This window comes from Gopherus evgoodei, chromosome 11 (genome assembly GCF_007399415.2).
Source record: "Gopherus evgoodei ecotype Sinaloan lineage chromosome 11, rGopEvg1_v1.p, whole genome shotgun sequence".
NCBI classification, from domain to species: domain Eukaryota; kingdom Metazoa; phylum Chordata; order Testudines; family Testudinidae; genus Gopherus; species Gopherus evgoodei.
In genome coordinates this window covers 28,941,034-28,965,986 of record NC_044332.1, presented here as the reverse complement: position 1 = coordinate 28,965,986, position 24,953 = coordinate 28,941,034, and the positions used below count along the sequence as shown (strand labels likewise).

Genomic DNA, 24,953 nt, shown 5'->3' with positions numbered 1-24,953 from the left:
GAATAGAGATATTGATGTCAATGGCTCAAAAGGGTGTGGGGTTAGGACTTTTAATTCCTATGGGAGGTCCCATTTGGGAACAAATGGTTTAACCACAAGTTTAGCCAGTCTGATTGCGCTAAGAAATCTGGATTATTGAGGGTTCTCTGTTAGGGCACCAGAGGATCCAGAAAATAGGAGGCTACTTATTGCTGACACCTGGTGTGGTATGGAGCTGGGCTGAATTCCATTGTTTACCCCTTCCTGAAGAAAGTCTAGGATATCTGAGATATCAGGATCCTTGGGATTTTTGTTATGTTCATCACACCATGAGCTGAACATAGTCCAGATGGAGGAGCAGCCCTTTAGTGTTGAATCTTGCCTGGAAGAGAAGAGTTCTAATCGCTTTGGAAGATCACTTGCACAACTAAGGCTTCTCTCTTGATAGGCTATCAGTTGTAGATAATTGTAACCACGCCTCAATGGGTCACAATTGAGGATGCCAAATTCAGGACAAACTGCTCAGAAATACAGCAGATACACCCCAAGACTGATGGCTAATCCCCCTTAGGATATACCAAACCAGCAAGAAAAGTAAACTTCTGTTTCACCACACTGGCTAACAAGAAGTAATAAAAGCGGTTTCCTCTGTCATTTCAGTGCTTGTATTACCACTGAAAACACTGGATTTAAAGGTGAGTGGTTTTTTACAACCAGTCTCATCAACTAAAAGGTTCTTCTGATCCCAAAGGACCAGCCACACACCCACCTCAATGTACAAGTTATATCTTACCCAAAAATCATGCTGATGCCAATCCTTTAGTATCTAAAAACTAAAGGTTTATTAATAGAAAGAAAGAGAGAGAAAAAAGAAAGAAGTGAGAGTTAAAATTGTTTAAAGGAATCAAATAAATACAATAAATGCAAAGTTCTTGGTTCTGGCTTGTAGCAGAGATGGAATAAACTGCTGGTTTAAGTCAAGTCTCTGGCTGCTTCCAAATCATTGGAAGGTAGGTCCTCAGTCCATTGGTTAGAATGCTTTAATCTGGGTGTTGGAGAAATGGGACTTGGTAAAGGATGTCTGGTCTCACTGAGAGCTGCACTGGTGGTTCCAATTTCAGTTCTATCAGATTGGAGAATCATGATCTCTTTGGCCAGCATGATGCTATCTTTGTTTCTTCTCGCCTTATCTTCTGGATCACCTTGCCTAGAAGTGGAAAGGGCAGAATTGCATAAAACAGGCCTTGTGGCCATATGTGAGAAAAAGCAACTGTTGTCAGAGATCTGAGGTCTGCTTCACTGGCGAAGTACTAGAGTCACTTAGTGTCTTTATGATTGGTGAATAGATTGACTGCCAGAAGGCTGAATTTCTGCAAAATCAGGCACCATTCTGAGTTTTTGATTATGTGTCCGTTGAGTCAGTCTGCCTTTGGATTCAGCTCTCCTTTTATGTATATTGGCCTTATGAAAGGGAGCGTCCTCTCTACCCATTCCATTATCTCTATTACTTCTGCGCATAGTAACACTCCTTGTTCCTCATTGGTTGTTAATATATGCCACATTGGTTGTGTTCCCCAGGACATTTTTCTTCCTCTAAGTAGTTCTGTAACCTCTGTAGGGCTAACCTGATGCTCTGGTTCCTTTCCCTGGAGTTCTGTGCTGTCCAATCCAGATGCACTCTCCATCCCGACAGGATGGCCTCACTTGTGAGCAGGAGTGGTGGAAGCTCCCTAAAAGTGTGTGGGGGGGCACCAACTCCCAAACCATACCCCCCCGTGCTGCCCCTTCTCCCTGAGGCACTTCCTTCCACTCGCTCCTTTCCCCCATTCACCCCCTATCGCTTGCCCTTACAATTGGTAAAAAGTGATGGGGCCATGGCCCTCACCCTCCCTGTTCCGGTGCCCCTGCTTGTAAATAACTGGGGGTCTAGAAGGCATATGGGAAGACTCCTGCGGTGGTTCTGTGGGATTGCCCACCATCTAAGAGAGTTCAGCATCTGGTTGGGAACCTGTACCTGATCTTGCATGCATTCTGGTGAATTGTTCCATACTCGCAGGAGAAACACCTAAAGGCACCTCACCCCTGGGGTGATATCTGTATTTGAAACCAGGAGGTCCAGTAGCTGTAGACACTGAGATAACTGTATGGCTGCAGGTCTGTTATTACTTGTTTTTAAAGTTGTTTTTAATATAGAATTGTAAATATAGATGGAGTATTATTAAGAATTAGTCAAAATACTAAAATTAATAGTAATTTTTTTTTATTATTTCTAAACTGCCTAATCAGGCACACTTATCAACATGGATTAAAGCCAAATACTTTTGTTCATCTTCCCATGGCTATTCATCTTTTCCAACATGTGCCTCATTATAAAATGCTTAATCTTGCTCTCATTAAAGTCATTAGTAAAACTCCCTGTGGTGTAGGATCAGGCCTGAAGTGTACATCAGGCTACCAGTGGTTGAGCCAAATTTATCTTCGTTTTACTGGTGAGGTTTTTTTCTGTTATTTTAAATTATTGACTATTATTCTGATCCTCATTTGGTGGTTTTGTCAGGTTGGTAGCTGTCAACATGCATCCTTGCTCTGTTATGATAATATAGTTGTTTTATTTAATGTGAAATCAGAATTATAATCAGAATTATAATCGGCCTCAAACTATTATCAGGGACAACATTTCTGTTTCTTCTAGGTTCGTATAGCCTCAGCTGGTGCTCTTGGATACTTAACATTTAACCGCACTGCTTATCGCCATCTATTAGTGGAATGCAGGAACAAACCCAAGCAATTCACACGTCTAATGAATAACCTCAGCAGGGATGCAAAAATAAGCCAGGCCTTTGTAAAAGAATTCCAAAGGCAAAGACAAGTGGGGCTGCCTTCTTTAAGGTACCATATGCTGTACATTTATGTGGGTGTATGTTTACTCAAGTTAAAAAATAGAAATAATTATACCTCTACCTCAATATAACGCTGTCCTCGGGGGGCAAAAAAACATACCATGTTATAGGTGAAACCGCATTATATCGAACTTGCTTTGATCTACCGGAGTGCGCAGCCCCGACCCCCCCGGAGCACTGCTTTACCGTGTTATATCCGAATTCGTGTTATACCGGGTCACGTTATATATATGTATATGATTTTATATTTAAGGATAAATTTTCCAAATATGGCAGCAGACGTCTGTATGCAAAAAATGCCCATGCATACAACTAAGCCATTGGTGCATGCAAAAAGATATTTGCTAATGCAAGTGCCTTGTGTGGGCACAGTTAGTCAATTTGCTTTGCCAAAGGTGGGTACATGTATATGTGAAAGTTGGCCTAGGTGATATACTAGGAATCAGTAACACCAGTCCCAAAATATTAAGGTAACATTTTCATTTGCAGATTTCTTAGGCAAAATAGTCAACTGGACAAAATCCAAAGTAATAAGCTTGGGCAAGTTCTGTCAGGACCCCGTGCATTAGCATGAATCAGAATACTGTGCATGGCCCGGGAGCACATAGCAGAAGTTTTACATCCCTAACGTGCTTCCCCAAAACGCACAAGTCCTCCAGAAACGGTGGTGGTTTATTCTGGAATATGATTTACATATTTTTTGGAATAGATGCAACTCACTCGGCAGTGGCCCCCTGCACTCTCCACAGACTGGTCTATCTCCTGACAGGATTCATTCTTGGCCAAAATGGGTGTATGTTACTGTTGTTTTTTTAGCATACGTATTGGGTTGTGTTCATTGTGGGGCCATTCATAGAGGCAAAATTTAGCTCCTTGTCAAAAAGCTGTACATCAAATTTAAATGCTCTGTTTATTATTTATAAAAATCCATTCAATACTCAGAGCTACTACAAAAATTAATGGTAAAATTTAGACTAAGTTATGGGCATCTCCAATCCCATATAAAAAAAAATTTATAATTAAAAAAAGACATTCATATTGAAATGAAAACATAAAAATAACTTATTTAGAAATTAAATGTATTTAGTTTATTATTGGTATTACAGCAGCATATAGAAAATCAGTCAAAGGTAAGTTCCCCAATGTGCTAGGCTCTGTATGACTAACAAAAAGATGGTCCATGTCCCCAAGAGCTCACAATCTAGGTTTAAGACAGAAGAGGCAGAAGAAACAAACTGATGGACAGGAAGAGAGTGGGAGGACAAGGTAATAGTAAAATGAGCATATTTTGCATAGTAGGCAGTGAGTTTAGTCTGTCATCTGCCTACCATAAGCAGCTGGTAGTGCTTTTTGTGGCGGAGGTACTTGGAGGACAAGGTGGTGGCTCTATAGATTATGACAGGTTTTTCCCCCATATATAAAGGGGTATAGAAGAAAGTGTACAGGTGGTTGTAAGGGAGAAGAGGACCAATGGACCATTTTTGACAGTTCAGATTAAATGGTGTAGTTAAAGATAACTTTGGCTCCGTAATAATCCACCATAAGAACATGTTAAGAGTTAGACCCTCTCAACCATAGCCCTTTGGGAACAGTGCAGGAAAGATGACTGTTGCTAGAACAGAATTTCCCTGTAGATTCAGTCATCCAGTAGTTGACAGCAGCTGCTAGCCTGCATACTCCCATCCTCCAGTTGTGAGGGTGGAACCTATCTCCCACCTCTACAACATGGGGTTGCAATGGGAGACTATCCCCACCTCCTTATGCCAATTCTGGGTATGGGATGGGTTGTGGATATGAAAGACCCTACAACTTCTTTCTCTATTAATTCCTTACAATTTCATTTTGAGCTTTAAGGTATCACTCAGAACTAAAAGGAACATTTGAATAAGAATGTGCTTAAATTTATGTCTCAATAATAAACAAAATAAAAGCATACTTCCAGACTGGAATCAGAAAATCCCATCCATTGTTCGAGGACAGTGTGACATAAATGGAAAATGGATTGAATGAGACTCTAACATTAGACTTATAAGACAACATACATGGAAACAATTTGTAGATAACGTCCGCTAAGATTCTGATAGCATCCCCCTCCTTTCCTTTAAACTAACATGTTATTGAATTGTTTTGCAATATATCCCTGCATCCCTGTAGCCACAAAGTCAGTATATTAATGTGTGTTTAAGGTTCCCAATATATTATTCCAGTTCACATGTAATTTCTGCACACCAGTTGCAAGTGAAATTGTCCAGACCTGGTTTTCATCTACAGAGGTATAGGAAAGAATGACTTTAGCCAGGAGGGTAAAACAGAGCCTGAAAGTTTCATTTAGAGGTGTGGCGATGAAATGGGGGTTAATAGTGAGCCATAGATTTTACAACTTCCAAGGTATATCTTTGAGCAGTAGTAGTATTTACAATAATTTATCTTTATTCTCAAAAAAACTCTGAAATTTCAAAGATCTTGAACTACACAAATTCCAGAAATGTATCCAGATGACACAGGCACAGATCTTAAAACAAACATGCATGCTTTTGTGTGCACCATGATATACATGCAATACATATAGTATATATACAAGTTGAGGTTGCAAGCATGCAAAGATGTATAAGCGGAAATCTATGACTGCATATAATGGGTATTTTTGCATGGGCACTTTTGCTCAACTTCTTTTCAAAATTTGTCCAGACTCTCTCTGAGACAACAGTAATACAACCTGTTTAAAAGCATGCATTTCAAGCTTCTCACCCTTCAACTATGTTTACTACTGATGCAAATGAGCTGGAGAGCAGACATAAAAGAACCCTTGATGTCCTTACAAGTCCAGGCTCCATGTGAACTGGAGAGGTCAATCCTGAATATCTTCTTATCAAAAAGACATGAAAGCCTGCATTCTGCAGAATATTTTCTCAATTGGAATGTACTCAATTAACTTTATAAATCAGGCAGGGGTCACTGTACTGAACACTGAAATGCAGCAACCTGCAGTTTTAAATCTACAAAGGACTTTTAATTAGACAGAATGTATTTGCCTTGCAATATCACAGGTCAGAGAGATGATCTAATGGTCCTTTCTGGCCTTGAAATCTGAATTGTAGAAATACCAAAGCAATAAACACCTGACATATTTCAAACATGATATTCTCAAAAAATGCGCAAGTTGTCAACTTTGCACCTTTTGCCTGTTTGGCTACTGCAAAAAACTCCAACTTTTTTCTTTTGAAGCTGTTTTTCTGGGATGATTTTGTTTTAATCCAGAAAAATTGGTCTTCCGTTCAACATTGCTCAAAACCCCATATAGACTATTTACTACAGGGAAATTGACCTCCTCTCTAGGGGAAATTCTTCATCATTAAGTTAGAGCATTCACATTTCCTAAGGTACTTCAGCTGCCACACCAGTAAAACAGCATTAGTAGCCACAGTTAAATGTAATTGATCCACCTTTATTAAAATAAGGTGCAGCGACAAAAGGTTCTCTCAACCATTAGAGTCAATCTTCAACAATCATTAAGGTGAAGCAAAAGCTCAAACATTGATGCGGGGTGGGGAGCAAAAGAGGGAACTGAATGGCCGAAGAATAGCACAGGTCAGAAAGTCTCCCATGCTCCCACTAAACGTTGCTTCAAAGAGGAAGAGTGACTGTCTATTGCTTCTCTGGAATCTCTCTTAAAGCAAGACATGAAGGATACTTAACTTAGTGATGAGATCATATGGAATTGACCCAATATGTATGAAGTCCTTTTTCACTTACATTCTGGGTATGTCTACACAGTGATCACTCTGTTGGGGGATTGATGTATCGCGTCTCGTCTAGACGCATTACATCGATCCCCGAACGTGCTCCCCGTTGACTCCGGAACTCCACCAGAATGAGAGGCGGCCATCGATCCCGTGCCCCGAGGATGCAAAGTCAGTCAATCTAAGATACGTCGACTTCAGCTACGCTATTCTCGTAGCTGAAGTTGCATATCTTAGATCAATCCCCTCCGCCTAGTGTAGACCAGGCCTCTGTGTTAAGTGGGATCACACACAGACATTTCCTTTTCTTGTCACAGTCTAGGCTTTGTGTATGCTGAGGTAGTTTCACTGTAACTCCCCTTTCATCTTTGAGCATCTCTTAGCAGTGTTATTTGTTCATATTTTTATAAAGCACATCCCGTATTCTGTGCACAGTATAATTTTAAAAAAGATTTTAAGGCGTCCTAAATACCACTGACTTGTTTAAAGGACTAGAGAGGGCTATTGGTGCATTGTTCCAAATGCTTTGAATTGCCACCTTAAAAAGTCTGCAAGCCTCGAGTATTTTTTCCTGCTTACTCCTGCAAAATCTAAATCAAGATTGTAGAAGACTTACACATTTATCCTTATAGTTTTATAACATTATAGAGAGTAATTGTTTAGCCTTTTAGAATCAAATTCTCTGGTCCAGGCAAGAGCTGGGTATTGCCTTGAATATACTGGTACCAGTATAGTTCCAATGCAGAAGTTTTGAGATGATGATGTAGAAAGCCAGCAATGGAAGTCTGCAGCCCCTCTTCCTTGCAGAGAACAGTTCTGCAGGGGTTTCCTCAGTCTCAACGTGGAGAAGGTTTTGGTGGCAGTAGTGTGCCCTGTGGATCGGCAACAACTCTGGACTACCAGGCAACCGCCCTGATCCAGAGTGAGGTACTGTAGCCACTGGAAGAACTGGGGCAAGTGTGGAAAGGTTCTGTACTCTGTCAATGAAACAGGTTTCTCTCCCCTGATTCTTCCTCTTACTTCAACTGTTCACTTGGAGCAAGAGTTCCCCTTTAATCTCAGAGAGCCCAGTCCTTCAGTTGCTTTACACACAGAACTCCCACTGATGTCAATTAGCTTTGCATGCAGATAGACTGCAGGATTGGACCCTAAAAGTAATGTAGACACACAGGATTCTTGTCTGTAATGGTAGTTCTTTGAATGTAGTATCCTTTGTGAATGTATGCTGATCATTTCACCTCTCCTTCAGAATTTTAATACTGTTGCAATACAGGACTGACCATTATACTCTCTAATTCACACATGAAGCACCTGTAACAAGGATTTATTAACCACATTCTAGACTAACCTTTTCATCTGATGTCAGGCATCTTAGTGCCACAACCAAAAGCAGTGAACTGGAGAGTGATATGGGTAAGCCACAATCCTTTCTTGTATTAAAAACTGAGATTTTTGAAATGTGTGTATATTTTGAGATATAAATAGTATGGCTGGGATTAAAAAAAACAACACTCATTACTGGCCTAATTCTGCTCCCACTGATGTCAATGGGACTTTTGCCACCTTATGCATATATTTGTGGCAGTGGAGCTATAAAGCGTGTATCTGTAAGTTTTAGATCTTATTAGTGAGTGATAGAACAGTAGTTGAATCATACCAATCTTTCTTTAAAAGTGGCCATAAAACCCTGTAACACTCATAATGTCATACTTTGAGAGAGTAAGAGAACACAAACCTTGTTTAAAACTTTTTTTTTATTGTAAATCAGTTCCATCTGGGAAGCTTTAATGTAATCTTTTCTGTATGATTTATAACCTAGTAGATAGAGATTGCTAAATTGTCATTTTCAAAAATTAAAAAAAGGGCATCTGGTCATAAGATGTCCACATTTATTTTTAATGTTGTTGAATGCTGATAGATACATGCTGAATGGCTTCTGTGTTTGCTAGGGTCTTTGCAGTCAATTATCTATAAGGCCCACTTTCTGTATGTTGATGCCAGCATAAGACCTTTTCAGCAGAGGAACGTTAACATCTTCTGAAGTGGTCTTGGGTCTCTTCTTTATACATGTATTTTAGAGTATCATGGACTCACAGTGCAAAAGAACAGCTTGGTTCAGCAGGACCTTTACAAGCTGATGTTAGCCTAAATATTACTTAACTCTGACCTAATTAGACCATGCTGTCAAAATCCAAGGTATAGTTTATACCTGATTTGCCTGAAGATCTCCAAGGAAGTTGCTGTAAGGTGGGTGTGGCAATGTGGGACTCATCCCTGCAGTGCCTCCTGTTGGCCATCTCAGGGAGTTAGCTCGCCAGCCTCTGGAGTGCCCTCTGCAGGCCAGTGTCCCGCTTGCCGCCACACTCTGCCTCTAGGTCTCTCCTCTCTGAGGAACCCCCAACTCTCTAATCCCCACCTTGCCTCGGTCTGAGCTACTGCCAATCATCATCAAGCCCCTAGTTCCTGGGGCGGGCTGCAATGTAAAAGCCACTCATCATAGGCAAGGTTGGGTCTGGACCTGCTGCCTTTTTCTGCAACCCAGTGCCTCTGTGGGGCCTTGGACAAGGCCCTGCAGCCTGGGGAGTTGCCAGCCTGGAACTTCCTAGCCCCTCTAGCTGCTGCCAAACCCTGCCTCACTCTAGGCACCCTGAGCCTCCCAGCAGCTCAGCCGGCTACTCACTCACTCACTCACTCCCTCCCTCTCTGAAGGCAGAAAGAGTCTGTCTGCTCCCAGTCCACTGCCCTCTTATAAGGGCCAGCTGCAGCCTGATTGGGGTGTGGCCCAGCTGTGGCTACTTCCCCAATCAGCCCTCATTTCAGAGCTGCAGCTCTCTCCAGGGCTGCTTTCAAGCTCTTTCAGGGCAGGAGTGAGTGACCACCCCACTACAGTAGGGTAAGTAAAAATCAAGTGTAAGGCCAAGGGCCCTTGCTCCTTTTAGGTCAACAGGCTATTTGAGGGAAGACTGATGTTCCAGAACTCCAGGATTTCACCTCTGAGGAAGGAAATCACACCATCAACTAACAGGCTTATACCAGCCTTTGACAAGTCTTCCTGTACCTGAAAGTCTACTGGTACTGTCCCAGCAACATTATCCTCTGGCTTCTCATCTGCAATTCTAGAATCTATGTCAGAAAAATCCAGCAGAGTGTGAGATCTGAAGAGTTCACAAACACCATTCTCTTAAGTATCTAATATTTTTTCTCCCTTTTTGTTTTTATTTGCTGGGGAAAGTTCCAGCCATTTATTTTTTTTAATTTTAGAAAGTGGCAGTGTGTGTGTGCACGAGAACCTGTAAAATCCACACAGAGAAAGCACCAGAAAGCAAGCTCTTTGGGTTTAAAGAACTCTAAACTTTGCCTCATAAAAATACTTGTGTTCTGTATTCTGTGTAAGTGTCCTAAGAATCTTAAAATGCCAGTTGTAAACTGTTAATCAGAAGTTTGACAACTCCTACTTATCAGAATGTTCTATTAAGGCCTGTAAAAGTAGCAAAGAATCCTGTGGCACCTTATAGACTAACAGACGTTTTGGAGCATGAGCTTTCGTGGGTGAATACCCACTTCCTCAGATGCATGCAGACATGCATCTGAGGAAGTGGGTATTCACCCACAAAAGCTCATGCTCCAAAACGTCTGTTAGTCTATAAGGTGCCACAGGATTCTTTGCTACTTTTACAGATCCAGACTAACACGGCTACCCTCTGATACTTGATATTAAGGCCTGCTATCTGTTGTTGGAGGTGGGAAGTAAGGGGTTATCCACCACATAAGAATTGAAACATAAATTTTAATTGGTTTTGAGATTGTGGAGTAGATGTTAAACAATAATTTGGTTTCAGTATAAAATATTCATCCAAGTCTAAATTCATATTTCATTGCCTCTGGTAAAACTCTTTAGTTGGGAATTTATAACTAGACAGCTAACTTCCTTAGAATACTTCTTAGGATTTATGACATTTGGTTTTTTGTTGTATCAATCTGATAATTTGATTTTAATCAAATATTTACTTATTTGATCTTGATTTGATAATAGTATTGCTTAGTTTATTTTAGTAATATTGATATACTTCCTTGATTTTATTTTTTTGTTAAATTTACAAAGATGTATAAAAGGATACTGAATCATATTTCTTTCAATAAGTGACATGGGCCAGAAGTATCGAGAATCCGTATAGATATCAGCATGTGCACGTAGGAGTTTAACGAGCACCATCTTAATTATCTGGGTTTAATTTTTTTTAAATTCTTATAACAGTTAATAAGCAGCTTTAGTTAGAGAATCTCAAACCACTTTGCAAACAATAGTTAAGTCTCTCACCATCTCTTGTGAGATGATTATTGATTTTATAGACAAACTGAGGTATTAAATTAGTAATTAAGAAATATTTGTAACTTTTTTTTGACACTGGGATTTTAAAACTGCTTATATGCCTAGATATAAAGGTATTAACTGCAAAGAGACTACTCGTGTGCTTAAAGAGCATCATGTCTTTGTTTATAGGCCAAAAATCAAATAAATTTATCAATGCAGATTAGTTTAAAAATCAAACTCATTTGAGTTCTGTGAGTTCATAAGAAATGCTGAAAATATATTTAAAAAAAAAATACCCAGAGCCTTCATGTTATTAGGCCAAGGAAAAACCGTAGTGCTTTAACGATCATGAATTCCTAAGTTGTTAATATTTTATTTACAGTTTGGTGATAAATGGAGGACCCCCTGCAGTTCCAACTTATACTAAAGGTATAGAATGTATTTAACTTACTTTGAAGTTCACAGATGAATTTATTAATTGGCTATCAACACATCCCAAGAATGGGGATCTGCAGAAACACTCCTCAAAAGGCAATTTTTTCTTAGTCGTACATTTAACTTATTTTAGAAATTACCTCAATAATGAGGCTACATGTACTATATGCCATTTCCTAACTTTTGAAACTGTGGGCAGGTGACTTTAGTTAGAATTCTCAATTTTTAAAATGTAGTTAATTAGTTAGTATAGGTAAATGTAAGGAGCATATAAAAGTTTCTGGTACAAATGTAAAATACTTACTATTTGTCATAGTTGGCCTCAACTTTACTGTCTTCTTTTTTTTAAAAAGCCACAAATCTGCTAGGTCACAGTGTTCAGGGACATATATTCAATATTCTACTGATGATATAAATGTAAAATAAATTACACTATTTTTATTTTGCAGAGAGATCACGAAGTAGTAGTAGTAGGAGACAATTCAAAGCTAAATTTCATCCAAAGGACTCTCTTCTTTTAATGCCTATATCTACTCACTTAATGGGAAAACTCAGAACTACAGACAAACCCCATAGCCGAACTACTGGACTTCATTCATTTGCACATGCAACTTCCGACATCACAAAAGTTTCAAGACCAAGAATTTTTAATGTCAGCAAGATCCGGCTTAATTCACCAGGAAAGAAAGCTTGAGTCCAGTGCCAACAGTGTAGCAGATAAGTGTTTGTATCCATGCAATATCTTGTAGGTTTAGGAATAGTTTTTCAAAACAGAATTTCTTGATGGCAGTTGCTAATACACAGATGCCTAATTTTGGAAACCTAAACTCTTTTCACAAGAGAGTTGTGTGTGGGATGGAAGGAGGCAGTCTGTCTGTGAAGAATTAAATTTGCTGCAGTAGTAAAGAATAAATGCATTGAAAATAATTTCAAATTCATCACTCACAGTCATCAATGAAAGCTATTGTGTGCAGGTTGTTTTATATTTTAGTGAATTTAAGCTTCTATTTCTAATCATACAATGCCTTCTGTTACTACATACAAGAGCTGCAAAACAGCTGCTACGCATACTTGCATCTTCTATCTTCAGATAGGCACTCTCAAACTAATCTGTATCCACTCTTATGGGTACATTTTTAGAATGTGCAGTTTCAAGATCAATGGACTCATGTAGCCAAGATCTTGAAGTGCTATGAAAATTGGCCTCTATAAAACGTTGTTTTGTGTTACAAAAGGATATTTGAGTATGTAGTTAAGGCTGATACTTTTCACTTATCTAGAGAACTTTAACTGAGTGCTTTCCAGTGGTAATTATTGCACTATTAGCTTTATTCCTATTTTACACGTGGAGAAAAATAAGGGACATAAGTCTAAGGTCATGCAAGGAGTCAATGGCATATGAGAATAGAATAACTCTCCTGACTTCCAACTCCCTGTTTTAACTACTAAATAGCACAGCAGCCCATAAGGGTGCTTACATTGGTCAGACATGTCTTAGTAAGAGGAGACTAGGAAACAAACATTTTAATAACAGCCATGAACAATAATTCCCAGACTGGATGTGTTATAAGTTGATAGCTGAAAGTTCATTTAGGGAGACTTCTAGACTTGGTACCTTGATGGCAACTTCTCCAACTCGTTCTGAGATATCAATTCCAAGAGAAGCTCTATAATATAACAAGCACTGTATTATTTTTAACAAACCATTTTTTATAATTATGGTAAAGTTACACCTACTCAATTATGAAGCTACCTATTTAAAGTATTCAGCATTATGAGAGAGTATTTGGTGCTTGCATCTTGTGAGGTTTATACAGGCAATGAAGATTTGTAAATCTATACAGCACCTTCTATATTTTTTGTCCAACTTCCATTTTATGAAAGAGTTTCCTTGTTCATAGCATGATGATGTACCTGAGTTCCACCTAACCCATAATGTTTTTATAGCATTCCCCTTCACCAGTGACAATAAGTAAAGTATTGCAGGTTCTTTCCTTCCATATGAATAACTTAGTACTGTCTACTAAATATCCCAACACAAATGATCTGCCCAGAAATGTAATCTCTATGCATCTTGGCTTTTCTCTCTCACCTCATATTTGAAACATGAAATGTGAGTCCTTTCAAAAATCAGTCTTTTTGTTAGCAAAATGAACCAAACCTCAGCCCAAGCAATTAAAAGGGCAGCACTGTTACTGAAGTCAATGAGAAGTGTCCCAGGTTATGTCAGGGGTAAGTGTGACACCGGGCTGAAATCCTGGTTCCACTGAAGACAATGGCAGAACTTCCACAGACATCAATGGGCTCAGAATTAACCCACATATGTTCTGCAAATAATAAAGCTGTCCTGTCCAGTCACAGGACTACCACCCCAGGGTAGAGGGATCGCACAGTTGTGTGGAGCTGGCATAAAAGTTCCTCTACCAACTCCTTCCTGCAGCCAGCACAGGAAAAAAGCAACATGGGCTTTCCTTATATCTTGAGTATCCGTGACTGATGAAGTGGCCCCAATGTGCTCGAATGGGGGAGAAAAGCAAATTCCTTCTAAAGGAGAAATATTTTCTCAGCTTCCCTCCCAAGTGTATCTCCTCTGAGGTGACGAATTGTGAATGTAAAACACTGCAAACATCTTAAACAAGAAGGGTTTCAACTAGTTTCAATTTAAAATTTCTGACTGAATGAGATTTAAGAAAAAAAAGCAAGTGGCATAATAATAGCTCCTGCCAGACAAGTAACTTTTCAAGATATGGTTAATCTCATTTAAAATAGGCTGAATATACAGTTGGAAGGGAAATGAGCAACTGGCCAAATGACAGCTAGCCAGAGAATAATCAAGGTCAAAAGAAATCAGCAACACGACTTGTGAACAAATGGCTATAAGCATGGGTGAGGGTCTAGTAAAGAGATGGAATATCCAATATAAAGGGGAACAGCAGCTGGAGAAAAACACAAATTCATAGTGTTAAGAAAGGGAAGAAACAGGCCAGGTCAAATCAAATTTATTAGCATTACTGAACCAGAAGCTTGTCTGCACTGACTTTCTGTAGAGAGAAAACAGGTACTGAGGCAAACTAGAAGGGCTCAAGTTACTTACAGCCACTTCCAAGGGTTTGCTGTTTCTATCCCTACATCCTAGTTGAAGAGATTACCCTACGGTCTGAACTGGAACATAGCAGAAGAGATGAAGTCTGGCTATGGTGGTGGTTGTTTTCCCCCCAGAAAGTCGCTTTTCTTTTTCACTTTGATGCTAGTTGAAATTTCGTAGTTTGCATCCCATTGCTAACACTTGTGAATGCAAGATATAGCAGAAGTTCACAAGAGTATTTTCCTGTGCAATTTATCTATTCTGTGGGATTGCAGCAAAATAAGGTAACCTTATTTTTTAATGAATGAAGCCTTACATAAGTACTCTCTGAAGCATGACATTCCAACATTTTTGTTCTATCAGAAAACTGCAAATCTGTGTTTCCTGAGAAGTTCCCAAAATGTCTGTTTTCACTGAGGAAAGGGGAAAAGATGAAAACCTATTTCATAATAGTACAGATCGCAATTAGCATTTTAAAAATAGGGAACCTCCAAGGTTTCCCAAACACTCTGCTTCACTTCAACCCCACTTCCATTCCTTCCAAAACATACATAACCTCATAAAACAGGCCATGCCATGAATACTAATGTCTAAAGTGCAGTAGACGTATTTTATATTATTAGATTGTTCTACATCAACTGTTATTTTATTAAAGGTATTCTGGTTAAAAAGCAGTATTTTAACTTTGTCTAAATACCTGGGGCCAGACAGATGCACAGTGTGGCTTTGCTGAGAGGGTGTCTGCTGCTGCCATCCCTCAGGGTTCCCATCAGGATGCTGGGGAGTAGCTTTTTTTTTTTTTTTTTTTTTTAAATGGCTCAGGTTTGTCAGCATCCCAGCTGGAAGAGGCAGCTGAGAGGTCAGCATATCCTTCATGTCTTCTGTCCAATTTTGGAAAAGTGCTAGCCTGTCTCCAGCTCCTTGGAGCAAAATAGGTTGGGACTGCTGTGTGCCACTGCAGCCTCCACCAACAGATATTCCATCTCAGGAATGTAAACCCAATCTGAACTTAGCACTGGATGACTGATGATGAACAGGCAGCAGGGTTCAATGCATAGGACAGTGAGCTCAGAGACGGAATGCCTGAGTTCTAGTTCTATTTCTGGCTGTGCCACCAATTAATTGAATGACCATGAGCAAGTTGATTAATCTCTTCATGTCTCAGTTTCCCCATATTACAATAGAAATAATGATATTTATCCAACTTCATAAAGTGCTTTGAGATCTATGCCCAAAACGGGGTAAATAAGTGTTAAGTATTATTTGTATCTTATATAATTGCAGTGAAAAGTTACTGATATTTAAAAAGCACAACTGCATCACAAGATGTTTCCCATCATAAAATCTGATTGTGTAACTGAAGGAGGCTTAAATTAAAATGACTGTAGGAAGTTAAAGTTCAATATGACCATCCGAGAAAATGGATTGGTAGGAGCTATGCCACTTACTTTGGTTCATAGCGTATGCCATCTGTGCTATGTAACACACCTGAACCTGCACGCATCCTTTCAATGCCATTCCTAAATAGAGAAGAACATAAATTTAAAATGCAGATCATTCTTAACATACAAATGTGTCTTTTTGTCTGGATTACACGTGGCTTAACTACAATAAGCAGAAATTCTTACACAATTATGTCAACTGGTTTTTTTGCGTTGTACCACTGCTATATAGAACATTTAAAACACAACAACATAGAAACACAGTCTTTGCTCACCAGGCAATCATAACACCATTGTCAGTACAGAGTCTGGGAGGAGGACACAGCAAATTGAAGTTAGTTGCATCTGTTACAATTTGCAGAGCTCTTCGGATATACTGATTACTTGCAACTCCTCCTGATACAACCTGACAACAATTTTAAAAAGACAGGCAAAAGTCATTCAAAAGTAAACAAATAAGGAACAGCTGATAGTGCACTAGTTCAACAAAAAAGTTTGATGAAGATATGGAAGAAAATGCATAAGAGAGGCCATACTGGGTCAGACCAATGATCCATCTGGCCCACTATCCTATCTTCGGACCGTGGACAATGTCAGATGCTGCAGAGGGAATTAACAGAATGGGTATCATCAAGTGATCGTCATTTACTCCCAGCTTCTGGCAGTCAGAGGCTAGGTACACCTAGAGCATGGGGTTGCCTCCCTGCCCATCCTGGCTAATAACCATTGATGGATCTATCCTCCATGGACTTAATTTTTTTTTTTTAACCCTGTTATGGTTGTACCCTTTACAGCATCCTCTGGCAAAGAGTGCCACAGGTTGACTGTGTGTTGTGTGAAGTAGTACTTCCTTTTGTTCATTTTAAACTTGCTGCCTATTAATTTCAGTGGGTGGTCCCTAGTTCTTGTGCTATGTGAAGAAGTAAATAACATTTCCTTATTCATTTTCTCCACACCAATCAAGATTGTATAGATCTTTACCATATTCCCCCTTAGTCCAAGGTAAAATGTCCTAGGGGGAAGCTGTTCCATACCCCTAATTTCAAAGAGAATAAATAGGGAAATCAAGACCTAATAGAAAAGGATAAGAGAATTGGGTGTCTGTAGTACTTAGTAAGGGCTTGTCTCCACTGGCAGGCTAAATCGATGCCACTGCAATTGATGCAGTGGCATCAATTTATTGGGTCTGGGGAAGATGTGGTAAGTTGATGGCAGAGTGCTCTCCCGTTGCCTTCAGTGCTCCACCTCCCCAAGAGGCGGAACCTAAGCTGGTGGGAAAGCATCTCCTGCTGACATAGGGCAGTGTAGATACCACATTAGGTCGGTGTAAGCTACGTCACTCAAGGGGGTGACTTAGAAGCGGCAGTGTAGACCAGGCCTAAAAGATTACTGAACAGATACTATCTACAAATACAGCATGTAAAGGATGTGTAAGTAAGGCAGCTATCAAAAATCAGGCATTAGGGCCTCTGTTATGCAGGAGGTCAGACTAGATGATCATAATGGTCCCTGCTGGCCTCAATCACATTATTCAAGTAGGACAGAACAAAAGTAATGGGTGTAAATTGCAGCACAGCACATTTAAGCTATTAGAGGGAAATGCTAAAAAGGTAAGAATAGCAAGCCGTGTAATCATCACTATATATTCAAGACTAGGCCTAATACCCATGTATTAGGGATGATTTAGGAATGGAATAGATTATCCATATCTAGTGATTATTTGTATTAAATAGTGCACAGAGTTCTCAGTCAGGATCTGTGCTCCTGTGTGCTGGGAATCTAATTCAAATGAGTCTATGAAATTATTTAATTTTTTTATATATATATTTTAAGTGTCTTGTAAAAATGCTAGTTATTAAAGATGACTTTCTGGTCCTGTGTAGCAGGCAAAGACACCATCCTTTAAAAAAAAAAATCACATAATTCTAGCATCACAGATCCAGAGTCAATTAAAAGTTGTCATCTTTTTATGCATCCAATAGTAGAAGTCCTTGAAAATTCTGCTTTCTGGGACATATGTGTCCTTGTAGGGTGGAGAATATTATTGGAAGTTTTATTGAATTTGGCATATAACAATTTTTATGCTTAATTTAGACATTTTTCACTTACAATTAAGTTGCTATAACACATAAAAAGGTAAGTAATCTCCAAGGTTTTATAGCAACTACACTTTTTACCTTTAGAATTAGTTCAAAAATTTCAAGTTTTTGAAATATTTCAAGAAAAAGGCCAATGCGGGGGAGAGGGGAGCAGAGGAGAACTTTCATGAAAGAATGTCCTATTTTCTAGCAAGCTCTAGTTGTATTATTGAAGAGAGGTTAATGAAACTGAATAATACGAAAAAATTTGAACACAGTTTACAAGTAATGAACCTAATTTTATAAACAGACATTTTCACATGTTCATAAAAGTCTTTAATTTTTTCACCATATTTCATAAAGCTTTAATCATCGACAAATTACAAGAACAGAAGTGCATGGCCTAGTAGCATTAACAGTGTGATGATTAAGAAAATACTATTTTTTTCTCAATTTATTAAGACAAAATATGAGAGAGTAACTATAAATGAAGAATTCTGAATCAGTACCCCTGCAAAACCCTGCAGCCAGACCACATTGGGCTGTCAGATTTCACAAATTTAGTAGAGTTGAATTATGTCAAGACTGGGCTAGGAAAGCTACAAGGAAAAGCAAGGTACTAAAGGAAGTAGTGTTGGCAATTCAATAGGCGCCACTCTCCCCAATAAGTCAATGCTTATTAAATGTCCCAGCATGGGAAAGGGGGGAGACAGAAAGGGTGCTGTTCTGCTGGAGGTACTCTCTTTTGGATGAGACAGAGAACTATGGTCATGATCACTTTTGGTAATTAAATCTCACAGTGCACAAGATGAGGTGTTAATCCTACTGTCCTGGGCAAATTTAAACTTGGTTAATCATATTCTGTTTACCTATAAATTCCCCTCGAAATTTCAGCTTGATATATTATTCTCACTTCCTCTCCTAAACTGCTTTCTAGTATTGCTCTGTACAGTTGAAACAAATGTGTTTCACCTGATGGTTGCATTTCAGTGGAGAATGATGCTATCCCTACAAGTTAGTTAACTTTATACAATGCTTGAGATTGTTTGGAGTACAAGATGTTAAAGTTGTGGATAGATGTTTCTAATACATCTAAATATATACAAGAAAAATAGACATGTAAGAAATCTTTAAAATTACTTTACTTTTAACAATGCAGCACTTTGCAATCCTCTATACAGCTGTACACTCTGTTGCAGCAGGTTTTATTTATTTTATATGTTCAACCAAATGTATCACATGCATTTATTTTAATGCTGGAGCTGTGTTATCAGTGGAAATGTCAAGGAGGTGCTGATGCCTTGCTGCACTTTCTCCTGGTGCTGTTACATATATTCAAATGTACGACAGCATGCATAGTAAAGTTATATGTACTTACCAAAGTTGCATTTGTCTGTGATAGGATGCCACTTTTTATGCAGAATAGAATGGCCCGGTGTGTTCGCTGGGCAATATGAAGTGCTACTGCATGCTGTACTGCAGCAGCAATGTCTGTAACACAGGACAGGAGGTGTCCCTCCTGTAAACCTAAAGAGATTGTGAGCAAAAGGGGTTTTTGCAAATATAACCGCAGGTCAGGTGACAGGATTTGTATATATCTTACTTTGAAAAATACCTTCTTCCTTTTCTTTTTGCATAATTATCCTAGTGGCTTTGGAGCGAAGTCCAGAAAAGGAAAAATTGCAGTTAGGATGATGTCGCATGGGAGCTCCGAGTTCATAATGCAGCCTGTTTCCCTGTTGGGCCAAGTGCTCTATAGCTTTCCCACCACTCATTCTGCAGCACTCTGGGTGCTTTGTTAGAGAGAGTCTTCTTGCTACCTAGAAAAATGGAAAAGAATCTAACTATGCTAACAATAGACTTGGAAAGAAGAGCTGGGGAAAAATAGGGCCAAATTAATCCCTGATGTAACTGCACTGCTCCATTATAACTCCAGTCTATGGAGTTACACTAAGGATGAATTTGGCCCAGAGTTTATATATTGTGAACTAGGTCCTATGAGGAAAAGACCAATGATAGATGCTAAGGCTAACGTTAGAGGGCATTTAACATCAAATCCAATTTTATAGTAAACTGGGTGATTATGAGGATCCTCAAACTTTGCAAGAAACATGAGGAATCTAATTCTTATTCTGTTTGAAATGGACACTCACGGGTATATTAGACTGCCAAGTTAACACTAATAGAAAGGATTTCAAACTTTTTTTAAATTTTTGTTTTGTTTTAAAAATTTCCTTGCAAACCTGTGCTAGTGCTTGAGAATAAGAAACAGAAACTGGCCAGCTTAAGTTTATTTATTCAGTGACCAACACAATATAACTTGTGAAATATAAACTAGACTTTTCAAACTCTCTCAGGCACAATTAGTAACATAAGTAAGGACGTTTAAAAAAAATCAAACACGATTTTAAACAGCAGCATCCTTTTAAATATCACTGTTAGTCAGATTCATTTGTACTGCATATATTGTTGAACTTTCTATGTCCAGCCTCAGTGTAGGCTGGCCATCCAGGCTATGACTAGCTGCCTGCTGAAAACAACTAGTGCCAACTAAAGAAATATAATGAATAGATCTTAGTAGCCTCTAAGCCTACCACATCTCTAGTATTTCAAATTGGAGGAAAAAATTAAAGTTTATAGTGTATTGTGCTGTTTTCTTTATGTTGACTGTAGGTGATATTCTAGAAAGCATACTGGCTAACTTGTTCCAACCTCTGTGGTTACAATGAAAATTCCCAGAGTTTAAATATACACCTGCCAAATCAGATCCTTCCTTTAACAATGCCCATTTTATAAGCAGGGAATATTTAAAAATTAATTTATTCAGATTTATTTAAGGCATCCATCTAAGATCTGGGAACAAATATTAAAAAATTGCTAATAAAACACAGAGAGTAGGACTGGTCTGCACAAGTGATTAACCTTACTTGTTACTGGATTCCACTGTTTTTCCACTGCTGGAAAAAACATTAGCTGCTCTAACGCTTACACAAATTCTTACCCTAGGCAATGCCAGAATCCCAGTTTCCTAAAGAATACATACCGCTACTTTTGCTACTGTAAGAAACAGAGAAATTATTATGTAAATAATACAACAAATATAAGTACTTTTATAAAATGCATAAAGGAATCCCTACTGAAATGTCACCTTGTCAAGCATGTCTCCTGGTGCTATATCCACTGACTGTCCAAGCAGAAGAAAATCTGAAACTCCTTGTGCTACTACCAGGATACAGTGGCCTCCAGAGATTAAAAGAACTAAGAAAGGGAATTCCACTTGGTTTATCAGCCTAATTGTAAGTGCATGTGCCTCCATGTGGTGGATAGGGATGAAAGGTTTTTTATACTTGTCCACCAATTTTAAACTATATTCTAATCCCACGCCGAGACTTAAAGCGAGTCCTGGCTTTACAGTAGTTGCAACAGCAGAGAGCTCATCGAGAGAGATTCCACTGACGCAGAGTGTTTCTTTTACTATTCGCTCAATATTTTCCCTGTGAAGTTGCTGTGCCACTGGAGGAATAATCCCACCTGTTCTAATTAGAAACGAAGAATTATGAAGTGTCCATATTTTATGACAGAAACAGAATCATAGCAATGAGAGATGGAAAAGACTTGGTGGTCCTTCCACTTCATGACAGTTCTCTACAGTTTATTCTAAAATGCTTTGTCTAGTCCTATTTAAAATGCTCCACGTAGTGAAGATTACCATCACTTCCAATGGAAGGCCATACAAGGATTCAGCTTGCTCTTGCTTAGTTTATGCCCCATTTGAACTTAGCCCTGGGCTGTGCCAAGACAATTTATAGGAGTTGGTGTCTACACCCCTCTCTGTCGTCATGCATTTGGCAAGGTATGTCCATCTTCTGATTTACCTTTGTCCAAAATTGGAGACAGGTAAATAACATACTCTTCGGGATTGGTGGGTGTGGGGAATTTTACCAAATTTGATCATCAGAACCAATTCATATTTCTTAAGACTTAAGGACCTGCCCCTTGATGGAATATGACAAGTATAAATGACAATCACATTAGTAGTCATATTAAACTACAAGTGCAGTTTAGAAAATAAAGCACCCATGATAATGTCTACTTACTTTAAATGGACTTCATTTTGAGAATGCAGAGCTTCTCCTAAGATTTTGCCAGTATCATCCACCACAGCAGCTGCTGTATCATCACAACTGGTTTCAATTCCCAGAACTAATTTAGTGGGATAGTATTTGACAGAGTTAAAGAAAATGCTTCTTAACCACGCAGACTGGCCATGTTTAACTGATTTTGAAGTGCATCTGGTTACACTGCTTATTGCTAAAATCTTCTGCACAGAGGCATGCCTAGAAAAGAACTGTACAGATACCATCCTCAGAATTCAAATTCCACAACAGTAATTTAGTCAGGCCAAGTCATATTAGTAACAAGTAATTTTAAAAGCAGTGGCCAAATTCATGCAAACTGTCACTTCAAAATTAATGCAGATACACCAATAACGACTTTAATATAATAGGTTCATGTTTAGGAAAATGGGAAGAGACTAAAAATTCTGTTATTCCATTGTTTATTATACCCACCAGAGGTCTGAGTGAACAGACTTAGCTGATACCAGAATATCTTTTCCTTTATATTAAGCAGAGGTTCTTAAAATGAAATCTAACAATTAGTCATCATATACGGGGCCTAATTCTCTTCTCAGCCAGGTTTCACCCCGAGTACTTCTATTGACTCATGATTTACACTGGTATAAATCCCAAGGAGAAGCAGACCATTCTCCTGCTCCCTTCAGTGAGCTCCACCATTCATGAGTAATAAGAACGTATATTTGTGGCAATAAAAACTTCATTGTGCCTGAGAACCATTATATATATTCTCTCTCCCCGTTTGCAAATCTATAGCGAGATACATAGCAACATGCTGGGCTAGATCCTTGGAGCTAGTAGCAAAACACTCCTTTTACACTGACCAATCTTATGTTATGATAGCAAACTTGTATTTTTTTTTCCACACAATCTTCCTAATTCAAACCAACTCAGCTATTTCTGTGCAGACTTTCCCAAAATATTCACTATTGGGCTTAGAACAAATGTGCCAAATTTCAGCCCTAAAGATATGTTTTGATAGGCCTCTGAAAATGATCCTTTAGGATGAAAATCCCTGTGCCACCTTAACTTTAGGCAGTACTCTATCAAAAGTATATTTTGGAACATGCCTTAGGTACCCAGGCCTGATCCTCCAAGGTATTTCAGAGCTTAATACACACTGATTTCAATAGGAATACAACTCTTAAACACCTTTTAAGATCTGGGCCACAGTCCTCCTCTGTCTCAATTTTTCTCCCAGTACTAGGACAGTTGCTGATCATGATGTAGTATTTCAACAAGGATTAATATTAGCACCAATAGCATTAAGTGCCCAGTGCTCATGGTATTTTTATTAATAGAGCTTAGAACTGCTGCTACATCTAACACTAGAAATCCTGTGGGGTGAAGGACATGTGGCGAATTCCTGGTCGGGAAGGAAAGTAGTGGTGGGGAAAAAGAAACAAGAAGAGAAAATGAAAGGAATTTTATAAAAAGGAAAAAAAAAGAAAATGCATCCCATTAGAGGGATTACATAGACAAGAAGCACTGTCCTCCAATTCAGGCCCCAAGAAGAGGTAGAAACAATAGGAGGACCTAATCACCTAAAGTAAGAAAAAAAATGTTTTGGGGTTTAATATGCTTCTAAAATGCTCTCCTATTTTCTCAGTAGTAAGACATCGTCCCATTCTGGCAAATTTGTGAGATGAACACTATGTAAGTACAATACCTGTGCTTTAACAACCTAATCTGAGTTACATTACAAAACACAAATGGTTTGTACAGTAGATTACAGTAAGTGACTAACCAAATGGAGATTTCTTAAAGTGAACTGTAATCACTCTCCCCCTCTTTCTATATATGAAAAGTTAATTGAAGAAAAAAAAGCCAGTGCCAAAATATTTTTAGCAATTTAAAAAATGATTTCTTTTCCTCACTCTTTAAAAAGTAAACCTTGGATGCTTGAAAGTGATACCTGTTCCCTTTCTCAGTTTTGTTGCTCCTTTGTGCATGCATACTGGTTTATTATTGGAGGGTTTCTCGAGAGTGCTTTCTTATTATTCTACTGTACACAGAATTACACTGACATAAAAAAATTGCAAGAAATTAAGCAGATCAAGTTTCAGGTCAAACAAAAATATAACTTTCATTTTCTAAAACAGTCATTATTTTAGCGCTCAAGAAATTGACCTGAATAGTGTATCCCTTACTTTTTTACTATTACAAACTACTGAGCTAAAACGTGTTTTCTAAGAAATAAGAAGAAGAAAAGGAAATGTTTTCTTAATACTTAACATTTTGAGAAGGGTTAGGAGGTCTGTGGTTACCTGCACCCAAAACATATTTCAGAACAGATTTTGTTCAGTGTTTCCAACTGTTGGTACCATGTTTTACACTTTTCTGTGGGAGAGAGACAGAACACAGAGTAAATCTCAGAAAACTCTGCAACGCATAGACAGGCAGATGTGCTTGGTTACACTCCTAAATTCTGAACTCTATAAGTAACACCCTACCGTTTATATGCCTGAATACTCCATTATTAGAAGGCACAAGACTTACCATAAGTCACTGCCACTGTAAAAAGTATTCAAGCTTTCAGAAAGGTATTACTCCAGACAACTGGGCAACATCATACTAGCAAGCCAGTTACAAGAAGAAGAACTACATAGTGGGAGAATGTATTTGTTTTATTTATTTAAAGTAGTCTCACCACAAACATTAAAGAATAAACAATAGTATAACTTGTTTATAATTCATAAATACTTGTTTTGTAAATTAGGGGATATGTGGCCACAGCATCTGTGATTATATGGAATCAGGGGCCATGAATCCACAGAGGATACAAAGGTGCACTGGCTCCTTCTTCAGTCACAGGACTGGAATAGTGGCTGTGGTGCTTTCCTCCA

General features: G+C 38.6%; 3 protein-coding genes across 22 annotated transcripts in view; 1 reads left to right on the top strand and 2 right to left on the bottom strand.

The window, feature by feature from the left end:
- Positions 1–12,269, top strand: part of ANKAR (ankyrin and armadillo repeat containing) — a 48,822-nt gene extending 36,553 nt beyond the window's left edge. For 7 of the 20 annotated variants that reach the window (XM_030579533.1, XM_030579524.1, XM_030579523.1 and 4 more), the window contains 3 exons: positions 2,672–2,868; positions 11,314–11,360; positions 11,816–12,269. In XM_030579533.1, the coding sequence (XP_030435393.1) occupies positions 2,672–2,868; positions 11,314–11,360; positions 11,816–12,060 (489 nt within the window). In that variant the 3' untranslated portion in view covers positions 12,061–12,269. Of the gene's footprint in view, positions 1–639; positions 675–2,035; positions 2,100–2,671; positions 2,869–7,961; positions 9,431–11,313 lie in introns of those variants that run through there. The other 13 variants (XM_030579527.1, XM_030579525.1, XM_030579516.1 and 10 more) reach the window with 12 other exon arrangements.
- A 407-nt stretch (positions 12,270–12,676) lies between these two features.
- Positions 12,677–24,420, bottom strand: OSGEPL1 (O-sialoglycoprotein endopeptidase like 1). The gene is made up of 8 exons (XM_030579554.1): positions 24,342–24,420; positions 22,069–22,319; positions 21,120–21,507; positions 19,587–19,791; positions 19,350–19,498; positions 16,169–16,299; positions 15,900–15,971; positions 12,677–13,033 (listed from the first exon to the last, which is right to left on the bottom strand). Exons 1-8 carry the CDS (start codon positions 24,387–24,389, stop codon positions 12,931–12,933), a joined length of 1,347 nt encoding a protein of 448 aa, XP_030435414.1. The 5' UTR covers positions 24,390–24,420; the 3' UTR covers positions 12,677–12,930.
- ORMDL1 (ORMDL sphingolipid biosynthesis regulator 1) overlaps positions 24,364–24,953 on the bottom strand; it is a 17,683-nt gene continuing 17,093 nt past the window's right edge. Inside the window, exon 6 of the transcript XR_004002546.1 lies at positions 24,364–24,447. The gene's annotated coding sequence lies outside the window, so the exon portion shown is untranslated. The remainder of the gene's footprint in view (positions 24,448–24,953) is intronic.

Excerpts from the sequence above, each read along its gene's own strand:
- OSGEPL1 (XM_030579554.1), bottom strand. The coding sequence starts at position 24,389 with ATGTTTTGGGTGCAGGTAACCACAGACCTCCTAACCCTTCTCAAAATG. Across the intron at positions 21,508-22,068 it reads CAAAATGAAGTCCATTTAAA|AACAGGTGGGATTATTCCTC; the intron begins GTAAGTAGACAT and ends GTTTCTAATTAG. Across the intron at positions 13,034-15,899 it reads GGCATACGCTATGAACCAAA|AGCTTCTCTTGGAATTGATA; the intron begins GTAAGTGGCATA and ends GTTATATTATAG.